We start from the raw sequence: 25,215 nt of genomic DNA, 5'->3' as shown, positions 1-25,215 counted from the left end.
GGCTCAGCAAACGGCCCCCCTAGGCTAGCACCACCCAGCCAGCTGTATCACGGGAGCTCAATGGAAGTCTGGCATTGGGCAAGCACTGGCCAGTGCCCACTACATGGGCAGCATGTGCACTGCAGGAACCAGCGTGACACCCACGGGGTGATTGGGGGCGGGCTGGTTATAGGGGACTGCGGGGGTCACAAAGCCAGTATGAGTCAGACCCTCCCTTCCCCTGCAGTCCAGGGTGAGTCCACGCCCCACTCTTGGCTCTGCCCACGGGGGGAGGAGAGCCCAGGAGGGCCCCACTTCTGCAGGGACGCCCCCTGGACGCGACAGAGGCTGAGCGGGTTTGCATACTGGACTCTCTCTCTTGGCCCCCCTCTTTCCCATTCACTCCCTCCTCTCAGCGGCCCCCCGCTGCAGTGCATCGGGCAGCAGCAGAGCCCCCAAGTCCAGAGCAAGGGGCTCCTGCTGGTAGAGCCGGGGCAGGGGGCAGAGCTGCCGCGCTGGCTGGGTAACTGGGGCAGGGGGTGAGCAAACACGACAGCCAGTAGTGCCCGAGCCCTGGCACAGCCGAGCCGCCCTGGGGCCGAGCTGTCAGTCACCTGCTTCCTTCTACCGCCTTCCCCCAACAGAGCGCCCCCAGGAGGGTGGGCTCCATGAATGACTCAGCCACGCCACTCGGCATGGCCCAGCGCCCCAAGGACATCGGGGGCAGCTGGGCAGGGGGACGCTCATTTCATGGCCCCTTGGCAAGCCAGGCTGAGACCCTCCTGCACTGGAAGGGGCCCTCTCCTGCCCTGATCCTGCCAACAGAGCCGTCCATGGGGAACGGACCATGTCCTGTTCCGACGCCAGCCCTGCTACCCCAAGACAGGAGAGCTCCCCTGCCCCATTCAGCAGCTCCCCCGCCCCCCCCCCGACACATGCAGCATGACACAGGGGCCCTTACGTCCAGCAGGAGGCGCACCACGTCCGTCTTGCCGCACAGGGCTGCCTCGTGCAGGGCTGTGCCCGCCTTGGTTTGCCGGTTGATGTCGATGCCAGCCTGCAGCAGGAGCCTGCCAAGACCGCGTCAAACAGGGGTTAGTGATGCGGGCTGGGGGAAGAACAGGGGCAGGCGGGTGCAAGCTCCCCACATGCAGCTATCCTGGCATCCCTCACTCCTGACCCGCAGCCCTCTGCCCGCCCAGCCCTGCCCTGCCCCGCAGCTCTGGCGCTGCCCCTCAATTCCGACCCGCAGCCCCCTGCCAGCCCTGCCCTGGGTTCCCCCCTGCAACAGCTTTACCGGTGCCCCTCACTCCTGACCCCCAGCCCTCTGCCAGCCCTGCCCTGCCCCCCAGCTCTGGTGCTGCCCCTCAATTCTGACCCACAGATCCAGGGCAGGAGCTGCTGTTTATGCCAGATTCTGTGGCAATTTCATCCCGCACCCCAGCCCCTCTCGTGGGTGTTTTTCCCTTGAGTTGCCGAAGCAGGAGACTTGCTGCGCTGGTCCCACTGGTGCCCACATTGGGCGGGACCCAGCTCGGAGGGACTCAGCCCCTGCCGTACCCATGAGGCATGCAGTGGGTCACCTGCGCTCTGTTCCCCCCACTCCACACCCCCACCAGCCAGCTGGGACATAACCGCAGCTCCCCACCCGGCGCCCCCACCCACAGACACGTATGGGATTGCTGATGGGCCCGGGAGACGAGCGTGTGACTCCAGCCCTCCCCCTCCATACTGCAGGGCCCGGGGGAGCAAAGGACAGGGGATGGGGGTGAACAGAGAGGCAGCTGCCTCCATCCCGGCCGCAACTGCAGCAGGTGGGAGAAAACCTGGCAGAGGTTACGGAACTGCCACGAGCTACTGCTACAGGCGGGTGGCTGTGAGGTGCGAAGCCAAGGAGCTGGGGGGGTCCCGTCTCATCTGCACTGCCCGGCCCCGCATGCCTTAGCCACCTGGGCAGAGCAGCACCCACTGCCGGATCCCACCTGGGCACCACCCCCACAGGGTGCCACTTCTGCCACTTCGAAGACACTGCCTGGCCCTCCCGCCTGGCCATGAACCATCACGAAGGAGGGGCCAGGAGGGGCAGTGCTGAGCCACGGGGCCAGCCTGCAGAGGGCAGACAGTCAGTGCAGCAGTGGGCACGGCCCTGCGCTCAGTGGGAGCAGAGCGTGCCCAGAACATCACAGGATCAGGCCCACAATGCCAGTTCTCCCAGGTCGGGTCCCTTGTCACCTTCCTCCCAGGCCCACACAGGCCAGCGCAACACACACACACTTCCTGGGGCAGTTGGTCATGCCAGCGCTGCCAGGGGCAGGCACCCGCCCCCAGCCCTCCGACCAGCCTGGCTCCCTGCACGTGCTCCGCGTCACATCGGCTGCCAGACGCCAGGACTGGCCCATGTGATCCTCGCCCTGTTCTGGTCACTCCCTCTGAGGTTCCTGGCACCGGCCTCTGTCAGAAGACAGGACACGGGGCTGGCTGGGCCATCGGTCTGACCCCATGCAACCGTTTGTACGTTCCGACGGCAGAAACCCACACATGCTGCGCCCAGCCCCTCCTGTCGGGAAGCAGGGAGCCAGACTCCAACCTGGCTCGTGCAGCATGAGTCCTGGGGGCCGCGTTTTAAAGGGGGCGAAGAATGACAGGGGAGGATAAGGAGAAGAGACCCAAAAGTTTTTCAAGGGCTGGAGAAAACAGCCGAGAGAGACAAACAGCTCAGCCTGTCCAGCTTGGGAAAACCAGACCAAGTGACTTATTACATCGTCTAGGTCGGGCCCTTGGTGGGGAGATGCTAGGGGTGCTAAGGGGCTCCAGGACCCAGCAGAGACAGGCAGAACAAGAGCCAGTGCCTGGAAGCTGAAGCCGGACAAATTCCAGCTCAAAATAAGGCACGACTTGTCTCCAGGGAGGGCAGAACGAGCTGCCCAGGGACCTGGTGGATTGTCCATTCCACGAGGGCTTCAAATCGAGCCTGGGAGATGCTTTAGTCAAACCCAAGCTCTTGGGCTCGGTGCCGGAGTAACTGGTGACATTCTCGGGCCCGGGCGAGGTTCAGACGAGATGAGCAATGCTCCTTTCCAGCCTTCAACTCTATGCCACAGCAGCTGGATTATTGAGCAAAACCACCCACAGGCCCAGCTCCAGCCCCAGCTCACTCCTCTCCTCCCCAACAAGAACCCTGCAGGATGCCCGGGTGGTCCAGAGGCTAAAATTCAGTGACAGGACCTCATCCCGGCTATGCCATCAGCCCAGCATGACTCTCTGAGCTCCAGGGAAGAGTTTGCGAAGATGCCAGGGAGAGAAACCCATTGTTCTTCCCTTGGAGAACGCTCCTGGCTAGCCAGGACCCCCGAGCTCCAGCCACCCTCGGGCTGCTGGCTTTAGCAGAGGACGCTAGAGAAACGTATACGGAATCCAGGCTCGATATGCTGGAGACACAAGAACATCCAGCATGGGAAAAGGAGCAGCCTCGCTACAGTGAGCGAGACGCAGCAAGCAAAGGGCCGGAGAGCTCTGCCATTGAAGCGATGGAAGGGGCTGGCAGGGAGGAAGGGAGTTATTTACCCCTTCCCGTAACACATGAACCAGGGGGCACCCCATGAAATTAACAGGCAGCGGGTTTAAAACCAACAGAAGGAAGTGCTTCTTCACATAACGCACCAACCTGTTGAACTCCTTGCCAGGGGATGCTGTGAAGGCCAAAGTATAACTGGGTTGAAACAGTAATTAGACACGTTCATGGAGAATAGATCCATCAATGACTATTAGCCAAGATGGTCAGGGACACAACCCCATGCACCAGGTGTCCCTAAACCTGCCAGAAGCTGGGAGTAGACAACAGGGGATGGATCAGTCAGTAATTGCCCTGTTCTGTTCATTCCCTCTGGGGCACCTGGCATTGGCCACTGTTGGAGACAGGACACTGGGCTAGATGGACCATTGGCCTGACCCAGTGTGGCCGTCTGTATGCAGTAGCCCAGGGGAGGAGAAGGTTCCTGGGACAACGTTTACCAGATTTGTCCCCCTCAGCAGTAACTCGACGAGCAGCCCCGACGGCGTACACTCCTGTTTTGTAGCCCTCCATGTGGGCCGGCCCCCCTTTGTGCAGCAGAACACAGGCCATATCTGGGGCCCCGAAACAAGGCCTGGGACAGCTCCACCCTAGAACAGGGAGATCCCATGGGGGGGGGGTGGCACTGACTTAACTCTACCAGCAGCCCGGGGCGGGAGGGCGGGAGGGCACAGCTTTTCAAAGTGCCATGTCGCTGCTGGGGGAGCCATTTCGTCGCCCGCCCCAGAAGAGCCAGTGGTGGAGCGAAGGCGGGACACAGCTGGCCTCCCTTAGGTCTTGGCCCACCCCCCGACTGGCAGCAGGGGTCAGACCTGCTGAGGTACTTGGGCTGTCTCCCCCCTGTGCTGTCCAGGAGCGGGGTGCTGAAGTGCTTTTGCAAAGCCTGGGCACCAGGCTGCACCAAAGCCCCGACGGGATTCGATGCCGGAGGCTGCTGCTGGTGCCCTTGGGGAGGGGTGAGCACAGCTCCAGCTAAGCCATGGACTCAGGACATCTCCCCCGTCCCATGGCCTGGTTGGACCAGCTCTCCCCCAGACCTGCACCCATGTGCCACAGACGCTGCCCTTTCCCCTCCAACAGCCCCGGCTGGCAGCAGGCTGTACACAGCCCCCAGGTGCGGGAGTTAGGGCTCCACCCAGGGACCAGCAAGGGGCACGAGTTTGCTAGAGTGGGTTTTCAATGAGCTGCCCAGCCTGTGGAGCTGGCGAGCACCAGTCCGTGATCTCTGTAGAGCAGGCAAAGGAAGAGGGTCAGGCCAGGCCTCAGAGTGAAAGAAACTCTCTCCGGAGGACGCTGCCAGCTGCTTGCCCCCCCCAGCCTGGCAGCATGAGCTGCACTGCACCTCTGCAGGCGAATGCCATCCAGAGATGCCCAGGAGGGTGGGGAGCTCGGCATTACCACCGATGAGGTCAAGAGTCAGATCCAGCACGACAGCTGCTGCCAGGTTCAGAGATTAGCCACCACGCTCCGGCGCTTCCCGCTGAGACCTAAACCCTGATTAGAGGGTGTCAAGCCACAGGCAATTTGCTAAATGAATCCAGCAGCCAGGAGAGGCCTTGCCCTCACTCTGCTACCCGAGGGGGAAGACGGAGGGGGTCCTTCATCCCATTGCCAGCCCTTCACAGATTCATGACCCCAGCCTAGCAGGTCTCTCCCCGCACCAGGGCCATCTTGGGTCACATGCGGGCAGCAGCCCTTTGCCAGCCGGAGCACGGTATTGCAGCCACTCACAGCTGGAGATGGTGCTGCAGCCCAGAGACACAACAGCTGCCAGCATGCGACACAGCCGGACCGCTCAGATCCAACCTGAGCACCAGCAGGTGAATGGCAGAGCTGGGCGCGGAGCCCAGTTGTCCTGGCTCCCAGGCCATGCAGAACGTTGGCCCGATTCTCTCGGCTCCCACTAGGCTCTTGGTCCAGCCCCTGCACCCGTGTGTCTGACGTGCACAAGGGAAGCCAGCTCCCAGCTCTGCCCCTGGCTGGCTGGCGACCATGGGAGAGGCCCTGGGGTTGTGGCAAATTCCTGGCAAACTGGACATCTTTGGGGGCAAAATCTCTACCTGTCAAATGTTTTCAGGTTTTAATTAAAAAAAATGGAAACGAGGGTCAGGGTTTGGCAAGTGCACCCAGGTGTTTTCAGTTCCAGGTTTTTGATGAAAACCAGAAAGAATTCAGAAGAAAAATATTTTGCTTTCAGCAAAGGAGAAAATCCTGTCGGGAGCCTGAGAGCATGAGATGGGCAGGGTGGGTGGGGAGAGGGGTCCAGAGGCCCCCGCCGTTTGCCCAGGGACCCAGAAGTCCAGATTCAGAACCCAAGGGGCAGAGAGCAGAGGAAGGGGGAGGACAATCCATCCCTAAGGCCTCGTCTACATGAGGGAATTGACCAGCAAATCCATCCCCGAGTGACTCCCCAATCACTTTTATTCTGGAAGAATTACTCCGCTTCCGAGAATTACTCCACTTCTCTTCTGGAATAGAGTTTCCACATAGTAGCTAGTCCGGAGTAGCTCTGCCCGTCACCTTCCCCGTGCAGATATTCCCTTTCTAGCATCTCAGTGCGAAACAGCAGCATGAACGCTGGGCCACCTGGGGGCGCCCGAGACACAGACCCCTGCTCAGTCCCCCCTCCTGGAGAGACCCCACAAGGGGAGGCCCTGGGTGTCACTCTCTGGCACCCTGTCGAAGCCAGGGTAGAAACGGGCTCCAAAGAGAGCTCTGGCCAGCCCCTCTGGGCTAGCAGGATGCTGGAGTGGGGAGCAGGGAGGGGAAACCCCACTTGGCATGCAGGTGTGGTTAGAGGTTTCCCCACTTGTATGCCCAGCCTGGCCTGGGGGAGGGGCCCAGCAGCCCCTGCAGTGAGAGTAGCACTGGGGGAGGGGGGAACCCCCCAGGGCAGCCGCCTCCATGAGTCTCACGGAGGATTTGCAAGTGGCAGATTTTGGGGCTAAGAGGCTGTTCTCGGACACCCTGTGAGTGCAGGTGGCAGGGAGCTGCAGGGGCTGGGAGGCTCTGAGAGGCGGGGACCTGGCTGGGGGCCTGGCCTTGCTCTAACAGGCCACGGGCCGTGGGAGCAGCAGCGGCACTCCTGGTGCCCACAGGCACGCAGCTCCTGCTCTGCTCCCTGCCACGGCGGCAAAAGCAGGGGCGGGCAGCGAGCCTTCCTCCCACCACCGCAGCCCTGGGCATGGGACCAAACGCCGCTCCCGCAGCCCAAGCATCTCCTCTGCTAGCGGGGTGGTAGCTGCTAGCTGCCTGGCACCCTTGGCATGGGGCCCACCCATTCACAGCTGGCTCCCTTGGGGCTGGTTTGCCACACGCCCTGCCATGAGCCCTGGGAGCGCTCCGGCGGGCCAGTGACCTAGCAGCCTGTGCTCTGGGATTGCAATGAGCTGGAAGCACCTAGAGCCCAAGGCTGGCGCATGGCACCAGCACTTTGGGGGGTGCTGGGCATCAGGGACGCATCCCCCAGCCCCTCGTCACACTACCAGGCACCTCTCTCGCAGCTTCTCCAGCAGGTGGCACTGGTTCAATGAGAAACCTGCACCCGGCCCCCAAGTGCACACGGCGCGTAAGGAGGCCAAGCCGACCAAGCTGCTAGCACGGACCTTCAAGGTGAGCTGCCAGCGAGCTCGATCCACGAGCCCCGAGGCCAGGACTGTGTGTTCTTGGGCTTTGGACCCTCACCCTGCCACTGCCACTGAACCAGCTAGGTCTGGGCAGGGCCTGGGGCTAACCCCTCATCTGCAGAAACTGCCACGGGATCGCTCTGGGCCCTCCCTGCCGCTCCACCACCACTGGGCCCATGTGGTACATCACTGCCAGCCCTGCCACCTGCATGGCCCCACCTCGCAGCCAGGGGCAGCCTCCCCAGTCCTTCTTGCCTGGGGGGCTGCAGACGCCATCTGGCAGCCAGGATCCCCGGACTAGGACCCAGACAGGCAGCGCCCTCCCACCAACCTGCCAGGGTGCTGGGAGCTGCAGCCCTGGGTTCAGACGCCCGCGCGTGGCAGACCCCCTGGGACCAGAGCACTCAGCTCAGCAGGGGAGGACATGCAGTGACCCAGCCCCTGGCACTAGGAGGGCCTGGCCTTGGGGGCGCAGCTGCACGTAAGAGCCCAGCTTAGGGGGTCCTCCTGTCATGAACCTTGTCTCCTGTCACTGCAGCCAAGGCAAAGTGAGCATCGTCCATGCACGCAGCCCCCCAGAGCTCTTGCCTGCCACTGCCCGCTGGGATGGGCGACTCGTACCCCATTTGCCTGCGCACACGCCAGGCGCCTGAATCCTGCCAGAGGAGGGGTGTGCCCAAAGGGACAGGAGGGGGCAGCGACCAGGCACTTGGGTTCAGCGCAGAGCACGCGAGGACAGGGCACCACAACCAAACACCGCCAGCCCCATCAGACCAGGAACTAGCCAGGGCCAGAGCCTGAAGTCGCCAGCTGCCAAGGGGGCATCTCTCTCCAGGAGCCCCTCCCCCCATCATGCCCCCGGGCGGCAGCAGGGCCCTCCGCCCGGCAGGGCTGGCGCTCACCTGATGATGTCAATGTGCCCGTTCTTGGCTGCCAGGTGCAGGGGGCTGGTGCCGTTGGGGTCGGTCGTGTCTCCCGGCTTGGGCTCCAGCAGGGCTGTGCACATGTTGCTGCTCAACAGCAACTGGACCACCTGGGGCGCCAGGGGCAGAAGAGACACGTTTTAGGGACGGCTCGGCTCCCCTGGAGAGGCAGATCCCAGCCCGTGGGCGGGACGGTGCAGAGAGCACGGTGCAGAGAGCATGGGCTGGGCCACCCACCCCGGCACCAGACACATCCACAGACCCTTGGGGCGCGGAGACACCTTGAACCGGATCCCCGGGGCAGGGCCCGCGCCGGACCACCAGGACAGGGCAGCCGTTTACGGGTGGGCTGCTGACCGCGGACAGGCTGGAGTTTTTCAGCGAGCCGGAGAACGTTCTGCACTGGCCAGGAGAGCCCAGGCAGGAAGGTTTGTAAAGCATCAAACTACCCCCCGTTTCTTCTGAGCCCCCGGGGCTTTTTGCCAGGCGGCCTGGCCCACTGCCCCCAACCGAATGCTGCTCCTGCCAGGGGAGCAGCCCTGCAGCTCCCGGGACACACTGCGCTCCGTCCTGCCTTTGGGAGCCAGCAGCAATAGAGCAACTCACCTCCCGTGGCTCTCTGAGGTCGTCCCAGCCCCCAGCTCCCTGTGCCCCCCGCCCCGGGCGCTACATGCCGGCTGCGGGAATGCAAGGGAATATTTTCTCAGTCTCAGCCCATGTGGAGCAGGAGGGACACTGGATCCTGCCCTGCGTCTCCCCAGTGAGACTCCAGGGCAGTTGGGGAGTGAATCCAGATTTCCCCTGCTGGAAGTGAGAGCAGGATCCCGGGAGTGGAGTGGGATCCCGGGCAGGGGCAGGGCGAAGCTCCGCACACACACGTAACCCCAGCCCTGCCCAGGGAGGGGGTTGCCAGACCAGCTGAGCCCTGCAGCTGGTTCCACTGGTGCTGCTGCCTGCGTCGTCGAAAGGGGGCTCAAGCATCTGGATGGACTTACCCCGACTCGGCCAAACTCGCAGGCCAAGTCCAGGGGCGTCTTCCCGCAATTGTCCATGATGCACGGATTGGACTGGTGCTGGAGCAGCATCTCCGACTGCGGGGCCGACAGAGAGGGCAGAGGTCAGCACGACGCCCCGCAGAGCTGGCACAGCACACAAAGCCCAGCCCACCCCTGGGGACAGGGGCATCAGGGCAGCTTCAGCCAGGGCAGAAACCAGTCCATCCCAGGCTGCCAGCTGGAGACTGCACTCTGACACTGGCTTGGCCGGTGCCCCCCAATCCCTGCCCGCAGCCCCCTGCTAGCCCAGCCCTGGGCCCCCAAACAGCTCTGCCAGTGCCCCTCACTCCCGACCCACAGCCCCCTGCTAGCCCAGCCCTGGGCCCCACACAGCTCTGCCAGTGCCTCTCACTCCCGACCCACAGCCCCCTGCTAGCCCAGCCCTGGGCCCCCACGTGGCTCTGCCAGTGCCCCTAACTCCCAACCCACAGCCCCCTGCTAGCCCAGCCCTGGGCCCCACACAGCTCTGCCAGTGCCCCTCACTCCCGACCCACAGCCCCCTGCTAGCCCAGCCCTGGGCCCCCACGTGGCTCTCCCAGTGCCCCTCACTCCCAACCCACAGCCCCCTGCTAGCCCAGCCCTGGGCCCCACACAGCTCTGACAGTGCCCCTCACTTCCGACCGACAGCCCCCTGCTAGCCCAGCCCTGGGCCCCCACACAGCTCTGCCAGTGCCCCTCACTCCCGACCCACAGCCCCCTGCTAGCCCAGCCCTGGGCCCCACACAGCTCTGCCAGTGCCTCTCACTCCCGACCCACAGCCCCCTGCTAGCCCAGCCCTGGGCCCCCACGTGGCTCTGCCAGTGCCCCTAACTCCCAACCCACAGCCCCCTGCTAGCCCAGCCCTGGGCCCCACACAGCTCTGCCAGTGCCCCTCACTCCCGACCCACAGCCCCCTGCTAGCCCAGCCCTGGGCCCCCACGTGGCTCTGCCAGTGCCCCTAACTCCCAACCCACAGCCCCCTGCTAGCCCAGCCCTGGGCCCCACACAGCTCTGCCAGTGCCCCTCACTCCCGACCCACAGCCCCCTGCTAGCCCAGCCCTGGGCCCCCACGTGGCTCTCCCAGTGCCCCTCACTCCCAACCCACAGCCCCCTGCTAGCCCAGCCCTGGGCCCCACACAGCTCTGACAGTGCCCCTCACTTCCGACCGACAGCCCCCTGCTAGCCCAGCCCTGGGCCCCCACACAGCTCTGCCAGTGCCCCTCACTCCCGACCCACAGCCCCCTGCTAGCCCAGCCCTGGGCCCCCACACAGCTCTGCCAGTGCCCCTCACTCCCGACCCACAGCCCCCTGCTAGCCCAGCCCTGGGCCCCCACACAGCTCTGCCCGTGCCCTCAATTCTGCCCCACAGCCCCCTGCTATCCCAGACTTGGAATGCCAGTTATGCCAAATTGAAGGGTGATTCTGTGATAGGGAGAAATGTCCTGCCAGGACGAGAATGAGACCAACCAAGCTCACCGATGGGTGACCAGCTGTGATACACGTGGCCAGGCCTCCAGCCCCAGCAGCAATCCCAACTCACCCTTCAGTCCCCTGCCCTCTGACAGGGGCACACCCCTTCTGCCCCTTGGTATGGAAGGACACACAGAGCGCCAGCCAGCCAGCGCCTACTGCCCACGTGAGCAGGAGCCTGGGCAGGGCCCAGCAACGCGGCCGCCCGGCCCGCTGGCCAGCGCTCAGAATGCCCCAGGGAAGAAAGTTGGCTCAGGGACGGGCAGCTGAGCACATGGTCTTGGCCAGCCCCCAGGCGCAGGGTCCCCTGCCAAGATGCTCCCCATCCTCCCACACCCTCAGCTTCCCCCATGCTGCGGAGCTGCTGCCGGTTGACCCCGCCATCAGCACGCCCGGCCAGTGCCAGCCCACCCGGTCCTGACCCAGCGCACAGCTCCCACCTCGCGGAGGCAGAGGACCAGGCCCGCAGGGGTGGTCAGCGAGCCCAGCCCCCCTTACCACGTCATAGTGCCCGTGCTGCGCCGCCAGGTGCAGGGGGATCTGCCCCTCGTCCGACTGGACGTTCACGGACGACCCGGCTTTCAGCACCATTTTCATGGGCTCCTTCTTGCCTTGCCAGGCAGCATAGTGCAGGGGCCGCATCCCTGCAGGGGCGGAAGGGGAATGGCCGGCTGAGCAAGAGGTGCCCCCCCAGCCATCAAGCCAGCCACAGCCCGCACAGAAGGCCTGGCTGAGTGGGTGCCTCCCACCTGCAGCCCTATCCAGGGTGGAGCCGACAGAGCGGCTGTCCCCGAAGGCGTGGCGTGGCCCCGGGATCTGCACTGCTCCCGTTCAACCCGCAGCGGGCCAGGGCCAGGAGTGGAAGTGACCCGCTGGGGGGTTGATACGGCAGGGAGAGGAGGGGGCCAAGCGCAGGAGGGGCAGCTGGCCGGGGCCCAGTGGGATCTCACCTCCCCCAGCTCCAGGAGTTGCTTGCCCATCGCAGCCCCCTGCAGCGTGTCGATGCCCGCCCTGGTTCTGGCCTTGATCCTGCGAGGCCTCATGCAGTGACGGGTGCGTATAATAACAGAGGCTGCATGGGGGCACCTGCCAGGTCAAATGCCTCCAGCCCCCACCCACTCCCTTACTCTCCGGGGGCAGGGTAAGAGGGGCAGGATGGGGGTGGCTGAAGAGACAGGTTCTAGGCAGTACCCCCTGTAGGGCTGGGGGTGTCTAAAGTTGCTGCGGGGAGCCCGGGAACTGCTCACAGCCAAGGCAGAGTCAGGCTTCCCGGCATACGACCCATGTGCTGGGGGTGAGGGCGCTGGCACCGGACGAGCCCAGAGCTCCCTACCAGCCCCAGCGGTGGGGTTCCTCCAGCCCGCGGGCTGCCCTGTTCTGGGGCATCAGGCTGGCAGCATGGAGAGCCTAGAGCCCCTGCTGGGAGCAGCCGGATGGGCACGGCCCAGGCACCACTGCTGTGACCTGGCCAGTTACGGAGCTCACTGGGGTCACCCTGATCTCCCAGCCCCCGGCAGGGACCCTGGCACTTGCCTTTATTGTCCTTGATGTCCACAGCAGCCTGAGCCTCCAGCAGCAGTGAGATGAGCTCTGTGTTCCCATTGAGAGCGGCGTGGTGCAGGGCCGAGAACCTGGGGAGACAAGGCACAGGGTGAGGCCGTGACCCCACCCCAGGGTCCCAGCTAGGGCAGGAGGGGCCCAGCACCTCGGGCACAGGTAGCTCATTAGCGCCAAGAGGATGTTTCTGAGGGTCTGGGGACCCCACCACCCTCGCAGTCAGCCCCTTCCCCACGGATCGCAGGAGAACATGGCAGAGGGCGCAGCAGGAACCACCCACAGCCCAGGCCTACAACAAGGGCTGGATACACAGAGAGGGAGATGTGGGGTTCGCTCTTTGGTGCTGGACTTGATGGAGATTTCCCCCTGGGTTACAGAAGCAAGGCCCCGCCTGGGGAGACCATCCACAGCATAGGTCAGCTGGAAGGCAGCGCTGGGTTGCTGGGGAGACCCTGGGGGGTCCAGGTTTCCTGGGGGCAGGCAGGTCCAGGCAGTCAGTGACCCAGGGAATCGCTGCCACCACAGGGCAGGGAATCTGCTTTTTAACTAAACTCTTCCCTCTCCCCCCTCCAGATCGGCACCCAATTCTCCAGCCAGACCTGTATGTGACCATATGTCTTGGACCAAGAACCCAATGGGACTGAAAAGCAGTGCAGCCTAGTGCACAGAGCACTGGACTGGGATCTAGGGGGCCTGGGTTCTCTTCCAAGCACCAGCCTGCTGGGTGACCTTGGGCAAAGCCCTTCAGTACTCAGTGCCTCAGTTTCCCTCTCACCCTTTGCCTGTTTGGACCATCGGGGCAGGGGCTGTGTGTGCATGCTGCACCCAGCACAATGGAGGACCCATGTTGCCTGGCCTCTAGCTGCTACTGAAATGAAACCAATCAGCCAGGACCTTTCCTGGGTCTCAGACCTTTTGCTCCAGCCACTTAGCCCTGCAGCTCTCCAGCTACGAGACCAGATGTGCTGGGTTGTGTGTGGGGCAGCCGGACACTGAGCCGAGCAATCCAGGCTGCAAGGGAACACGGGCAAGGCGCTGCTCAGCCCTGCCCTTCCAGGCTCATCGGGAGAAAGCAGGACAGGCGCTGACCTACTTGCTTCTGTGAACAACCCAGAATCCTCTGCGTCACTACAATGTTCTCCGGCTGCCTGCGTCCCACCGCGCAAAGCCCCTTACCCGGGAGGAGGGGTCTGGGTAGACGGCTGCACCCCTGCCCCGGGGTGCTGCTCGCTGGAGCGGGGTGTCAGGGGGAACCATTGTCCATCACCACCCAGAGGGCAATAACCCCTCCAGCTCGCTCTCTCCTTACCACTGTCTACGGCACACAATTTTAACAGGTTTCAGAGTAGCAGCCGTGTTAGTCTGTATTTGCAAAAAGAAAAGCAGTACTTGTGGCACCTTAGAGACTAACAAATTTATTTGCACATAAGTTTTCGTGAGCTACAGCTCACTTCATCGGATGCATTTGGTGGAAAAAATCTCCCGTTTTTTCCACCAAATGCATCCGACGAAGTGAGCTGTAGCTCACGAAAGCTTATGCTCAAATAAATTTGTTAGTCTCTAAGGTGCCACAAGTACTCCTTTTCTTTTTACAATTTTAACAGTGAGGTTAGCCACTGGAACGCTTCGGGGGGAGAGGGGGCGGCTCCATCTCTCAATCAAGACGGGACGTTGGTCTCTCTCTGTGGGATCTACTCGCTCAGAAGTTCTGAGTTCAAAGCAGGAATCGCTGGGGGAGATCTAGAGCCGTTCTGAACATACGGGCCCCCTCTAGCCTTCCCTTACTGAGTCTATTCTCCCTACGGTCCCCCTGCAGAGCTATGGAGCAGGGAGTGCGGGCACCACAGAACTGGGCTGTAACCAGCAACACGGGCGCCCCTACGGCAGGAATAGCGGGGTCCCAACAGTGACCGTGCTCAGCTGCATGATTCCAGATACACCCCCCCAGAGATGGCAGCCACTCCCACCCTGCTCCCTAGGAAACCTCCACCATGGGGCCTTCGTTCTCCTGCAGCCCAGCCCCACTGCAGCAGGAAGCTACTGTCTGCTGGGAGCTAACGGGCTCATGCCATGCAGGGGAAAGCCGGGGGCCCCCAGCAAGTGGGCAGGGCCGACGTTCCCATTCTCCTCTGGAGGTGTCTCTCCCTCCTCCCCCGGAGCATCCCACCTAATCCAGCCTGGCTGGCTTTTGAGTTCATTTTTAATGAAAATGCCTGTAACTTCTGCAAGGAGCGCGGGCGCTAATCCTGCGAGCTCGGGAGCGTCGCAGAGCAGGGCAGCTTTGAGCGAGGCGGGCCCGCCACAGGAAGGAGCAGGGCAGTACTGCCCGATAGTGCTGGCAGACAAGAACTCAACTGCAGCCGGGCAGTACCGTCACCTCCATTTCACAGCTGGCAAAACTGACGTCCGGTGTTGTGATCTGCCTAGGGTCACACAGCCAGTGTGCTGGAGAGCTGGGAAAGAACCCAGGAGTCCTGACACCCAGCCCTGGCTCTAACCACTGGACAATGGTCCTTTCTAGGAGAATCCCACTCCTCTCTGCTGTGCATTACAGCAAAGGGGCGATCTCAAACCTCCAGGCTGAATCGCAAGCCAGACCCTGCCCCAGCCTGCAGACTGACCCGCGCACCGGCCCGTTAGCAGGGAGCGCGGCAGGCGCTCGGACACAGCAGTGACAATGGTGCGATGAGCGAGCTGGACGTGACGTTTCCCATTCACCTCCTGCTGCCAGCCCAGCAGACCAGCCGCTGGGGGAGAGCCCTGGGGACGGAGCTCTCCTTGGGTGCCTGCCTCTACGTATCCCTACAGCAGCTGCCCTGAATGCCCGGGGCTGCTTGCGGGAGAACCGCCTTGAGGGGCCTGGCCAAACCTCCCTGCCCATTCACTGCAGCATAGGATGGCATTCAGATCTGCCTCCAACCCCAGCCAAGCCCAGGGTCTGGGTGTGCCTGGGGGATCCCATGGCCCCGATGGGGGGCCCCTTCTGTCTGAATCCTTCTGGAGAGCTACCCAGCACCTGAGCTTCTGGCTCCTCTGACCAGACAGCGAGCAAAGCACAGCGCAGGGCACAGAGAGTGGGAGTCAGCCAGGATCCGTGACCACATGAACACTGTGGGGCGCTCTGGCTTCTCTGGGGGCTGGAACAGAGAGGCTCAGGGGTTCAATCCCCCGCTACTGGCGACCCACCGAGGGGCCTGTAGTACTAATAATCCAGAGGCCCCGAGAGACCCAGACAGCAACCCCTGGCCGCGTCATTTACATGGGAGACAGGCGCTGTGCTCCCCATGGCCAGCCCAGCTTTTGCCCAGCCACAGCAGACTGCCCTAGGGGGGCCAATCACTAGGAAGAGGCGAAGGGAATCAATAGGAACCAAAGTGAGCAACTCAATGGGAACCCCTGCCTGGAACCTACCCAGCTCCCTGATTTAGTTCTCCGGCGGTGCCTGCCCACGCCCCCCAGCACTGCAGCTGGGCTCAGGTCTGCCTCAGTGCCCTCCCTGCCCTGCCACCCCTCCAGCAGGCTGCAGCACCTCCCCACACAGAGCCGGCTCATTTGTCTGCACTGCTGGATGCTGCAGCCAGCCTGCTCCTTCCCCAGCAAGGCTCTCATCTCTCCTGCCTCTCTGCTGTCGGCTTCTGATCCAGAGCACGGCAGGGTGGGAAAGCCCCGCTAGGTCATGCAGCCCCCAGGGAGCCAGCCCATGGCCGTTCCTGCCAGCAGAGCGCACTGTCACAGGCGGGAGTGGGGGGAAGTAAAGAAGCCGGGAGGCTTTTGCAGCTATTCATTTTCTGTTCATCTCCAGCTCCCCAGTGTCTTTGTTGGCCCTGCCTGCTCCAGGCAAACCTGTGTGCGCAGCTCTCAAAGGGTTAGGAGTTACCTGGCAAAGGCAGAACAGATTGCATCCGTTCAGCTCCAAGGGATGAGAGAAAAACCCGATGTACTAGCTTCTCTGCTGCTGCTGTCAGGGCACACCTGCCTTCCTGAGCCACGTGCTGGCCATCTTTCAGGGCTGGGGCTGGCCCACCGGGCTGGGGGAAATGGGCAACAGCCATGGCCATGAGCTCTGTGCTGTCTGCATGAAGCCCAGACTCATGCAGAAACTAACGTTTGTCCCCAGGGAGCTCACTGCAGGAAGGCTTGGGGCATTTCCCTAAAGCACGCGGGAGATCCCAGCTCGAGCCGGCCTGTAGAGCTTTGGGGATGGGGTGAGCGTGTCTCTCTGTGCCGTGGGGCTGTCTGGGGCTGTGTGCCTCTGATTTTGTTTCTAGGGAAGAAAAAGAAAAAGCTCTGAAAGGTAATTTTGGAAAGGGCTGCCCACCCCCCAGGGCTCCAGTTCCCCAGCCCATGCTGCTGCCCCAGGCCTGGAGAGCCACCTGGTGCCACCTCCCCCCGCGTCCTCTGCCCCGACAGAGCACTGTGATCTCGGAGAGGTATATGGGGGAGGAAGCAGAGTCCAGGCTGCTACTGATGCTGCAGAGAGCAGGGGACTGGAAGATTCTGCTGCGAGGAGAGAACTGGGCAACAGACAGCCCTGAGCACGGGCCTTTGAGCCTCTGGATTTACATGCCCCTGCCCAGCAGCGCTGCCTAGGACCATGTGTGTGCACACTGCAGCCTGTGATGCTGCCTGGCACTGTCTACGCTGCGCGATGTGGCTGAGGATCCAGCTCCAGTGTGAGTCGGGGCTCAAACAGAGCCAGGCCAGAAGCTGCTAATCGAAAGGAATCGGTGTCCTGTGGAGGCGTCTCTCTGTCCCCGCAGCCACTCAGCCACTGCTCCGAGCGGGAACAGCCGGGCCCAGAGCAACAGGAGCCATGTTTGTTCTACAGCGTAAGGAGACCGAGCCAGGAGCGCGAGGGAGAGTCTCTCCTCCCCACGCCCACAGGTCCAGAGCGCCTGCAAGCCAGCCTGGCGCAATCACCCAGGGGCCCAGCCTGGCCCAAGCTCTGCACTCCCCCTTTCCAGCTGGATGCCTCTAACATCTGGGGCCAAGCATCCTCCTGCTAGCTGGGTCACTGAAGGCTGGGGGTAGAACACAGACCCCTGCCTACAAAATATCCCCGGTCCCTTTCTGATGGAGTTACTGGTGACTGTGCAGGTGGTCTAGGAAGCCTCGGACCGACTGCAAGGCCAGGCGGGTTTGCGCCATTATTTACAGGGACCCTTTAATCTGGAACCTACCTCGGAGGAAGCCCGGCCTAGAGGGGAGCGCGGAGGAGTGGGGACAGAACACCTGGGCTCTAGTCTGTTTTCAGACTAAGCTTTTGGGGATGGAGGCTGCGTCTTCCCAGGTGAGGGTAGCATCTAGCCCAGGTGGGGTCCCCACGGGAGGCAGCCCTAACTTGTGGAACTGCAGCTTGTTCTAGCCCAGGGCTTTGGAGCCAGCCAGCGTCCAGGGGCTGGTTTCAAGAGCAGTTTAGGCAGCGCTGGCTTCAAAGGGAGAGAATGTAATTGTAGCCAGTGACTTCTCGGCATCCTGTGCAGGCCAGGTCTGAGGGAAACCTGGCAGAGCATTAAATCCAGCCCATGGGACTGGAGCCAAGCCTGGCTTTCCATTCCACTGGTGTCTGCAAAACTGATTTGGCACGAATGATGTGGCCATTCCACTGAGGCCCATTAGATACAAGGCCCCGCACCCTGCATTCCCCAGGGCAGGCAGCGCTCCCCTCTGCTGTCCACCGAAAACTCAGGGGACACAGTGCCAGCTAGAGGAGTCTGTCTGGGGGTAACATGGAAACTAGAGGTTTTAGAAACTAGTTTTTCCCCCTGGCTGCTCAATTGCAGCAATTAGCAACCCCACTTCCCAGAGCAGCTCATGAAAGCAAAGCAGCTGGGCAGAGAGCGCCGAAGAGAGAACACTGGGGGTGCTCAGCGCGTGGGGAGGGGACGCTGCAGAACCAGACGGAGTCTCTTCCTTCTCCCGAACTCTGAGACATCTCAGAGCTGGGCTGGCCAAAAGAAGAAGAGGCCCTCGTAAACCAGGGGGAAAAGGCAAGTGCCAATGGACCATAGACAGCAATTCATTTACAGGGCAGCCCAATGTCCTCATGGAGCTTGGAGGGCTCTCAGATGCCCAAGATGCTCTTCTTCTACTGGTATCCAAGTGGCAAGCACCCCCATTCACACACTCAGCTGGTCACCGAGGCATGCAGGTTGCATATACTTACCCATCAGTGTCTTGGAAGTTGACATTGACTCTCTTTGCCGAGCCGAGGAGCTCTGGGGGGAGAGAGAAAGCAAGCATTAAACAAGTGACAAACAGGGACGTTCACCCAAGCTCTGATAAATGGTACTTTGTTCCTTGCTTGTAAACGCTGTTTTATGCTACTTTAAGGGCCCCTGCAGAACCACGGAATGGGGACAGCCCTGAAAGCAGCAGGAGAGACTCGATCCTGCCTTGTACCCCACTCTGGGATGGGACAGGAGCTCATTCACTTCATGGCCCATTCAGAGAATCCCAGCAAAGGGCCCAGCTACGGCCAGCTGTGGGGGGAACAGGGAGGGACACGGATTTCGGGATGTGGGCACTTTGCCACCAGGAACTGGGCTGAGACGCCCAGTTCATCTGCCGTGTGCCACCAGCCTGGGCAGGATTCGAATCAGCACCTCACCAGAGAGAAGCGCCATAGCTCAGGCCTCTAAGCCAGCCAGACTTCTGTGGGCTCTGGCTCAGGCCTGCACATTCTACAGTGTCCATTTCCTTCACGTCAGGGCACAGGGAACTGGGGACAGGAGGGGACGTTACAGACATCACCGCCCAGAGGGCTGGCTGGGCATCACCCCCTGCTCCGACAACGTCACGGTTCCCAGGCAGCAAGCCGGGGCCCACGCAGTTGACAGCTGGCAGGATTTCGCGCTGGGCCACCAAATGGAAGCAGAGATCCTGTCAGACCCTTCCTTTCCCACTGCAGCCACGTCTCCTCCAGCCCAGGAAAGAGCAGAGGGAGACCAAGGCCTCGGCAAAGCACAGGCCCCCATGAATAATCCCATCGCATGGCATGGGGTCCCACCCAGAAATGCTTTGCAGAGTTAGGGTTTAGAAAAGGGGGTTAAACCCACATAAAATAAGAGGCACACAAATCTGTGATGGGTGCCACAGGGGCTCCGTTTCCAGGGCCAGGGGTGGCCACGCTGCCAGCGGTGCTGGGATGAGGAGCGAGACACGCTGAGGGTTCTCCACCCGACATGGCAATGGTGTTTTAACCAGGGTCAGATGACATGATGGCGAAGAGCCCAGCCCTTGCCTGCACTGCAGCATACTGCCCCAGGCCGCAGTGGAGAATCCCAGCTCTAACGTATCAGCTCCGTGAGCTCAGGGATGGGGCCCCCGGGCGGACGAGGCTGCTCTGCACATGGAAGATAGAGGCCTCAATCCTCCTCCTGCCCAGGCTGCTGCTTAGTGCGAGCGTGCGGGGGCAGCTGCCCTGCTTTGAAAGGGTCTCCAGCGAACCTCTTTGCTCCTTCTCCAATCAGGTCTGTTGTGAACAGGCCGGCCCAAGAGCAGTGGTACTTATAGCAGGCTGCACCTGGAAGGTGTTGCCGGTCCACCTGTCCTGCCAGGCAGCACGGTACCTGCAAAGCGCTCTTAGCCAGGCTCAGCTATACCAGCAAAGCGGGGCTTTCGCTGGCATTGTGTATTTCAGCCTCCTCACCCCTCCCTGCCCTGGAGAAATAAGTTGTACTGGTAACAGCTCAGCTCCACCGGCATAACTGCATCTGCACTGAGGGTTTCTGCCGGCACCATTGTCGCTCAGGGTCTCACCTTGGCACATGCCTGGCCGGGATACGTGTATCACAGCCCCTTACATCTCTGGGGAGGAGACCAAAGCACCTTCCCTGCCACATGCCACCAGGAATTTCTAACTTCATCCTCCCCTGAAATACAACTATCTCTGGGTGAGACACAGCATTGCCAGCTCTTGGGATTCTCTCATGGTATACGGTGTTTCTTTCTTACAAACCCAGCTCCTGGAGTCATGTTATTTTGACAGAATTTCAGCTTTAATTATTAACAACAACAGAAGTTACGTTTCTGGCATGGTCACCAAGGAAGCCAGAAAACATGAGCCCTAAAGGCTCAATGCCCAGAAAAAACAAGAACCCCAAACTTGGTATTTTTTAAAATCACATGTTTTCGGGAACATGTGCTTAATGCCCACGATTGACCCATTCTCTGGAAGGCGGCTGCCCCTCACACACACTGGGTGCAGTGGCTTGGGAAGCAGCCCTACCTAAGTCTGTGACCCAGCTCAGCAGTAGGTGTGATGCTGCCCTAGCCAGGCAAATGACCTGGCAATCCTCTTCTGCCTCAATTGGACACTCGCTTCCCGCCATTACCAAACCTTTCCCAGCCCATGATCTGCATCTGCGTCTCTTCGCTTTAGAGCGCCACATCTGCTAACCCTCTCTCATTTCCTATACCCAGAGGCCCGACCCACCTCCTCCCGAGGGCCGTCAACAAATAAAGGGTCCTGGCTGACACGCGCATTCATCTCCCCAGTATCAGAGCCCGTCGCACAGATGAAATCCCCAGGAAATCCACATACGTCTGAGAAAGCATCTCCTTGGACAGAGCCACAGCCGCCCTGAGGCCTGCAGCTCAGGCAGAAAAGGAGCGAGAAATACTCCCAAGCATCAGAACGACTGCCGAGCCCTGAAATCCTGCCTCCTTCTGGTCTTCTCAGCCAGTGCTGACCTCCCTGGCCTCCCCTCTGCACTGTCCCTGATTCCAGTTTGGTAACAGAGGTATTGCTTTATGCGTTCCCACTGGGGGACGCAGTCTTGGCAGCAGCTCCTCGGGACGGAAGGCTACACGCAGCCATGCCAGGGCAGTGGTGGTAAGACCTTTCACGCTGCGATCCAGTGCCAGGGGATGTGCGGTCCATAGCAGCCCGCAGTGGGCCAGGTACCATGTCAGGCCATCCAGCTTATGGTCTGAAACATCACCAAAGTGCAACGGGGACACAATGCATCATCTCTCCAAGGAGAGACAGAGCCCCCAGCAGCCCGGCTCCAGGGCTCTCGCCTGCAAAGGACTTCAGAGAGATGCTAGACACGAGGTTTATAGCTCCAGAACAAGGGTAAGAAGCAGTGACAGATCGGGGTGGGGAAATGTAGCTGGACATTACTGGTTTCAGAGTAGCAGCCGTGTTAGTCTGTATTCGCAAAAAGAAAAGGAGTACTTGTGGCACCTTAGAGACTAACAAATTTATTAGAGCATAAGCTTTCGTGAGCTACAGCTCACTTCATCGGATGCATTCCGATGAAGTGAGCTGTAGCTCACGAAAGCTTATGCTCTAATAAATTTGTTAGTCTCTAAGGTGCCACAAGTACTCCTTTTCTTTTTGGACATTACTGTTATACCTGGGGGGGGCGAGTGGGGGGAGATGTCCCTACACACACCCAGCCTTCTCCACAGAGAGATTCCCAGCAGCTTGGAACCCCAGAGCGGGAGAGTCACCTATCAGGGAGCAACAGTAAACTGGGCCACGTGCTCAGAGAGCTAAAGAGGCCTGCCCCGGCCAGGCACTCATCCCGGAAGGGCTAAATGGATCCAGTGAGGCAACCACCTGCTCAGCCGGAGCAATGACACTGCCGCCACCCAACCATCCGCAGTCCCCAGCCTCTCCCACTGTGGCACAAGCCAGAGCCCTGTGCGAACAACACAGATCACTGCAGCTTCTGCCACACTCCTCCTGCCACCGGGGGCCTCACATCTGGGCAAGCCTCACCCCCACTAGGGCAGGACAGTTCCCTACGTCAGAGTACCCCCAGCACTCTCTCCAGTCCAGCATCATTCGGCTCTAGCGACGAACGCTCCCCTGTGAACAGAACACAGCCAACAGCTGGGTCCTGCCCGACCCGAGAGTGCATGCCCTGCCCAACCTGTCTGTGTCTGAGCCGAAGCCAAGCCCCCTGCTCTCCCCAGGACACAGTGACTGCCTGGGACAGCTCCTTCCTGCTTCTCCAGAGCCACAGCCTTTGCAGGCGCTCAGCGATTGCTCCCCCTTCAGCAGCACCCAGCCCCTGCTCCTGCCGGCTGAGAAGACACACGGCCCCTTCTGCAGGTAGCGGTGCACCTCTCCCCAGTGCCACCCTTTATTCCAGCTGGAAACAAGGCAGCCGCAGGGAGGCTGGCGCTAAGTGGAGCTGTTTTTACACCAGGCTGGAAAGTTGGCAGCACACTGCTGGCTGCATCCCAAAGGTGAGCGGCTCCCTGCATCCCAGCTGCCAAGCACTGAGCAAGGCAACAGGCTAAGCAAGGTGTAACAATGCTGGTTCTGGTGGGACCCAACTGAGAGTGCCAATTCAGGACAAATTGTTTAAAGCAGGGCAGTTACAGCCCAAGACTGAGGTTCCTTTGCACACCAAGGCAAACTAAACCCACCAGACAGAGATTAACTGGTTAACCAAAAGTCACACAAGCAATTCCCTTAGACACTCCAGTTTCCCAGTATCACCACCAGTGCTACGCGCTATGGGGACAAATGGTTATGAAAACCAATACCCCCATAAAAGAAAAAGGGTTCTCTCGATCCCAAAGGACCAAGCCCCAGACCCAGGTCAATATACAAATCAGATCTTACCCACAAATCACACTGTTGCCAATCCTTTAGAATCTAAAATCTAAAGGTTTATTCATAAAAGGAAAAAGCTATAGATGAGAGCTGGAATTGGTTAAATGGAATCAACTACATACAGGAATGGCAAAGTTCTTGGTTCAGGCTTGCAGAAGTGATAGAATAAACTGCAGGTTCAAAACAAGTCTCTGGAGAACATCGACAGCTGGGATGGGCCATTCATTCCTTTGTTTAGCGCTTCAGTTTGTAGTAAAGTCTTTCCAGAGGTATGAAGCAGGATTGAAAACAAGATGGAGGAGCTGCAGGAGCTTTTTAGAGTAGTAGCCGAGTTAGTCTGTATTTGCAAAAAGAAAAGGAGTACTTGCGGCACCTTAGAGACTAACAAATTTATTTGAGCATAAGCTTTCGTGAGCTACAGCTCACTTCATCGGATGCATTCAGTGGAAAATGATTTTCGTGAACTGCATCCGATGAAGTGAGCTGTAGCTCATGAAAGCTTATGCTCTAATAAATTTGTTAGTCTCTAAGGTGCCACAAGTACTCCTTTTCTTTTTTCTTCTCTCAGTGGGTCAGTTGTATAGCTGATGGTCCTTAATGGGCCATCAAGCAGGATAGGCAGAGCTGATACCAACTTGTCTGGAGCGTCACCCAGAAGCATAGCATAAGTTTGAACCACAGACAGTATAGAGCCAATACTTATAACTTTAAATACAAAAATGATACATGCATACAGACAGCATAATCATAACCAGCAAACCATAACCTTGTCTTAGACACCTTATTTGACCCCCTTTATACAAGCTTTGGTGCCACTACAGGACCTTGATTGCAACAATGATCTATACAGTCCCAGTTCATGTCAATAATGTCACACAAGGCAAGGGGCTCGCCTGGGGACACCCTCTCCCGCAGTACCCACCTAGGCCCTACAAGCCCATCATGTGCCTAGATGGCTGTGAGAGCTCCCTGCAGCCAGCACCGTCCCACCCAGGAGCCAGGGGACAAGCAGCAAGAGAGGTCATGTCTCTCCTGGTCCTCAATCCACTAATGTTTTGCCCAGCCCCAGATACTGGAGCACCTCTCAGCAGATGACTGGCGACAACCCCCCACATACCCTGCACCTGTAGGGCAAGGGTGCATCTCCACCGTTCTGGGTGCAGGCAACCATCTCTGCTGCTGACGGAGGGTCTCCTAGGGTCTGAGGCCCCAGATCTCAAGGCTCTCCAGCACTGGAGGAAATATCAAAGAGGGGCAGAGAGGAACCCTTTGAACTGGATGTCTTGGCAGGCAGCCCAGCATCTGCACTAAAGTGTCTGTTCTGACTTGGAGAAGAAGTGACTTTAAAAACTAAATTCAGGCTGAAAAAGCACATACAAGAGAGTCTGGAGCCAAGGGAAATTAACACAAAGGCGGCTTGCTCTCCTTCATCTTCGTTTCTTCTTCTTTTTGTGTGGTTTTGGCAAATTCTGTATTAAAAGACAAAAACTTGGAGAGTTTCACACCTACGTCACACTCGGTTATAAGTCACTTAGTCCCGTGGCACTACCTAAGGAGAATGTCTGCTGATGCTGTCCGGTCCAAACAGAGTTCAGTGGGGTTCCCTGTGGTTGGGCTAACAGTTGCCTGGGAAACACAACGAGGAGTACTTGGGGCACCTTAGAGACTAACAAATTTATTTGTGGGTTTTAGCCCACGAAAGCTTATGCCCAAATAAATATGTTAGTCTCTAAGGTGCCACAAATACTCTTCGTTCTTTCTGCTGATACAGACTAACATGGCTATCACGCTGAAACCAGTTCCCTGGGAGACATTGCAGTTAAACAGAGTTCCAAACTAAGTGGGTTCCTGACAAAGTGGTGTATGCAGTAAATAGTGAAGCCAGCTGGGCTCTTATTTACAACATCCATTAACACGCAGAACAGGGAGAACACAACAGCCTTGAAAAGTGACAAGTACAAAGCTGGATAAAGCATATTATCACTGAACAAAATCTGTGATTAGCCTGCAGAACTCTCTGCTACATAATACTATTGAGGCAAGTAGGTTTAGATATTTATATTGATAAGATCAGCATCTGTAACACACTAAGTAGGGTACAAATTTTAATAGCTCACTCCTCATACTACAGGGTGAAGATGATCAACAGCTAAGTACAGGAAGCGATCTCCAGCCTAGTGCAGGATTGCACAATAAGCTGGACTGGGGGATTTTTATCCTTCCTCGGAAGCATCAGGAATTGGCCACCATTGGAGAATTTTCAGAGTAGCAGCCGTGTTAGTCTGTATCCGCAAAAAGAAAAGGAGGACTTGTGGCACCTTAGAGACTAACAAATTTATTTGAGCATAAGCTTTTGTGAGCTACAAAAAGTACTCCTTATCTTTTTTCATTTGACAGTGGTTTCTGAGTAGATAGCCCATCAGCCTGTGCTGGCAGAGAGGAAAGAGGCTGGAGCGTACGGACCATTGCTCTGTTCCGG

At 59.6% G+C, this 25,215-nt stretch overlaps 1 protein-coding gene across 2 annotated transcripts in view; it reads right to left on the bottom strand.

Moving 5' to 3' along the window:
• The window catches only part of CASKIN1 (CASK interacting protein 1), a 162,051-nt gene that overhangs the window by 42,055 nt on the left and 94,781 nt on the right, over nucleotides 1–25,215 (bottom strand). For both annotated transcript variants that reach the window (XM_043493694.1, XM_038420504.2), the window contains exons 2-7: nucleotides 18,327–18,378; nucleotides 12,137–12,234; nucleotides 11,102–11,247; nucleotides 9,095–9,190; nucleotides 8,079–8,209; nucleotides 941–1,049 (exon numbers count right to left, since the gene is read on the bottom strand). In XM_043493694.1, coding sequence (XP_043349629.1) covers nucleotides 941–1,049; nucleotides 8,079–8,209; nucleotides 9,095–9,190; nucleotides 11,102–11,247; nucleotides 12,137–12,234; nucleotides 18,327–18,378 — 632 coding nt within the window. The remainder of the gene's footprint in view (nucleotides 1–940; nucleotides 1,050–8,078; nucleotides 8,210–9,094; nucleotides 9,191–11,101; nucleotides 11,248–12,136; nucleotides 12,235–18,326; nucleotides 18,379–25,215) is intronic.

This window comes from Dermochelys coriacea, chromosome 10 (assembly GCF_009764565.3).
Source record: "Dermochelys coriacea isolate rDerCor1 chromosome 10, rDerCor1.pri.v4, whole genome shotgun sequence".
Classification (NCBI taxonomy): Eukaryota; Metazoa; Chordata; order Testudines; family Dermochelyidae; genus Dermochelys; species Dermochelys coriacea.
This window is presented reverse-complemented; position numbering and strand designations above follow the sequence as displayed.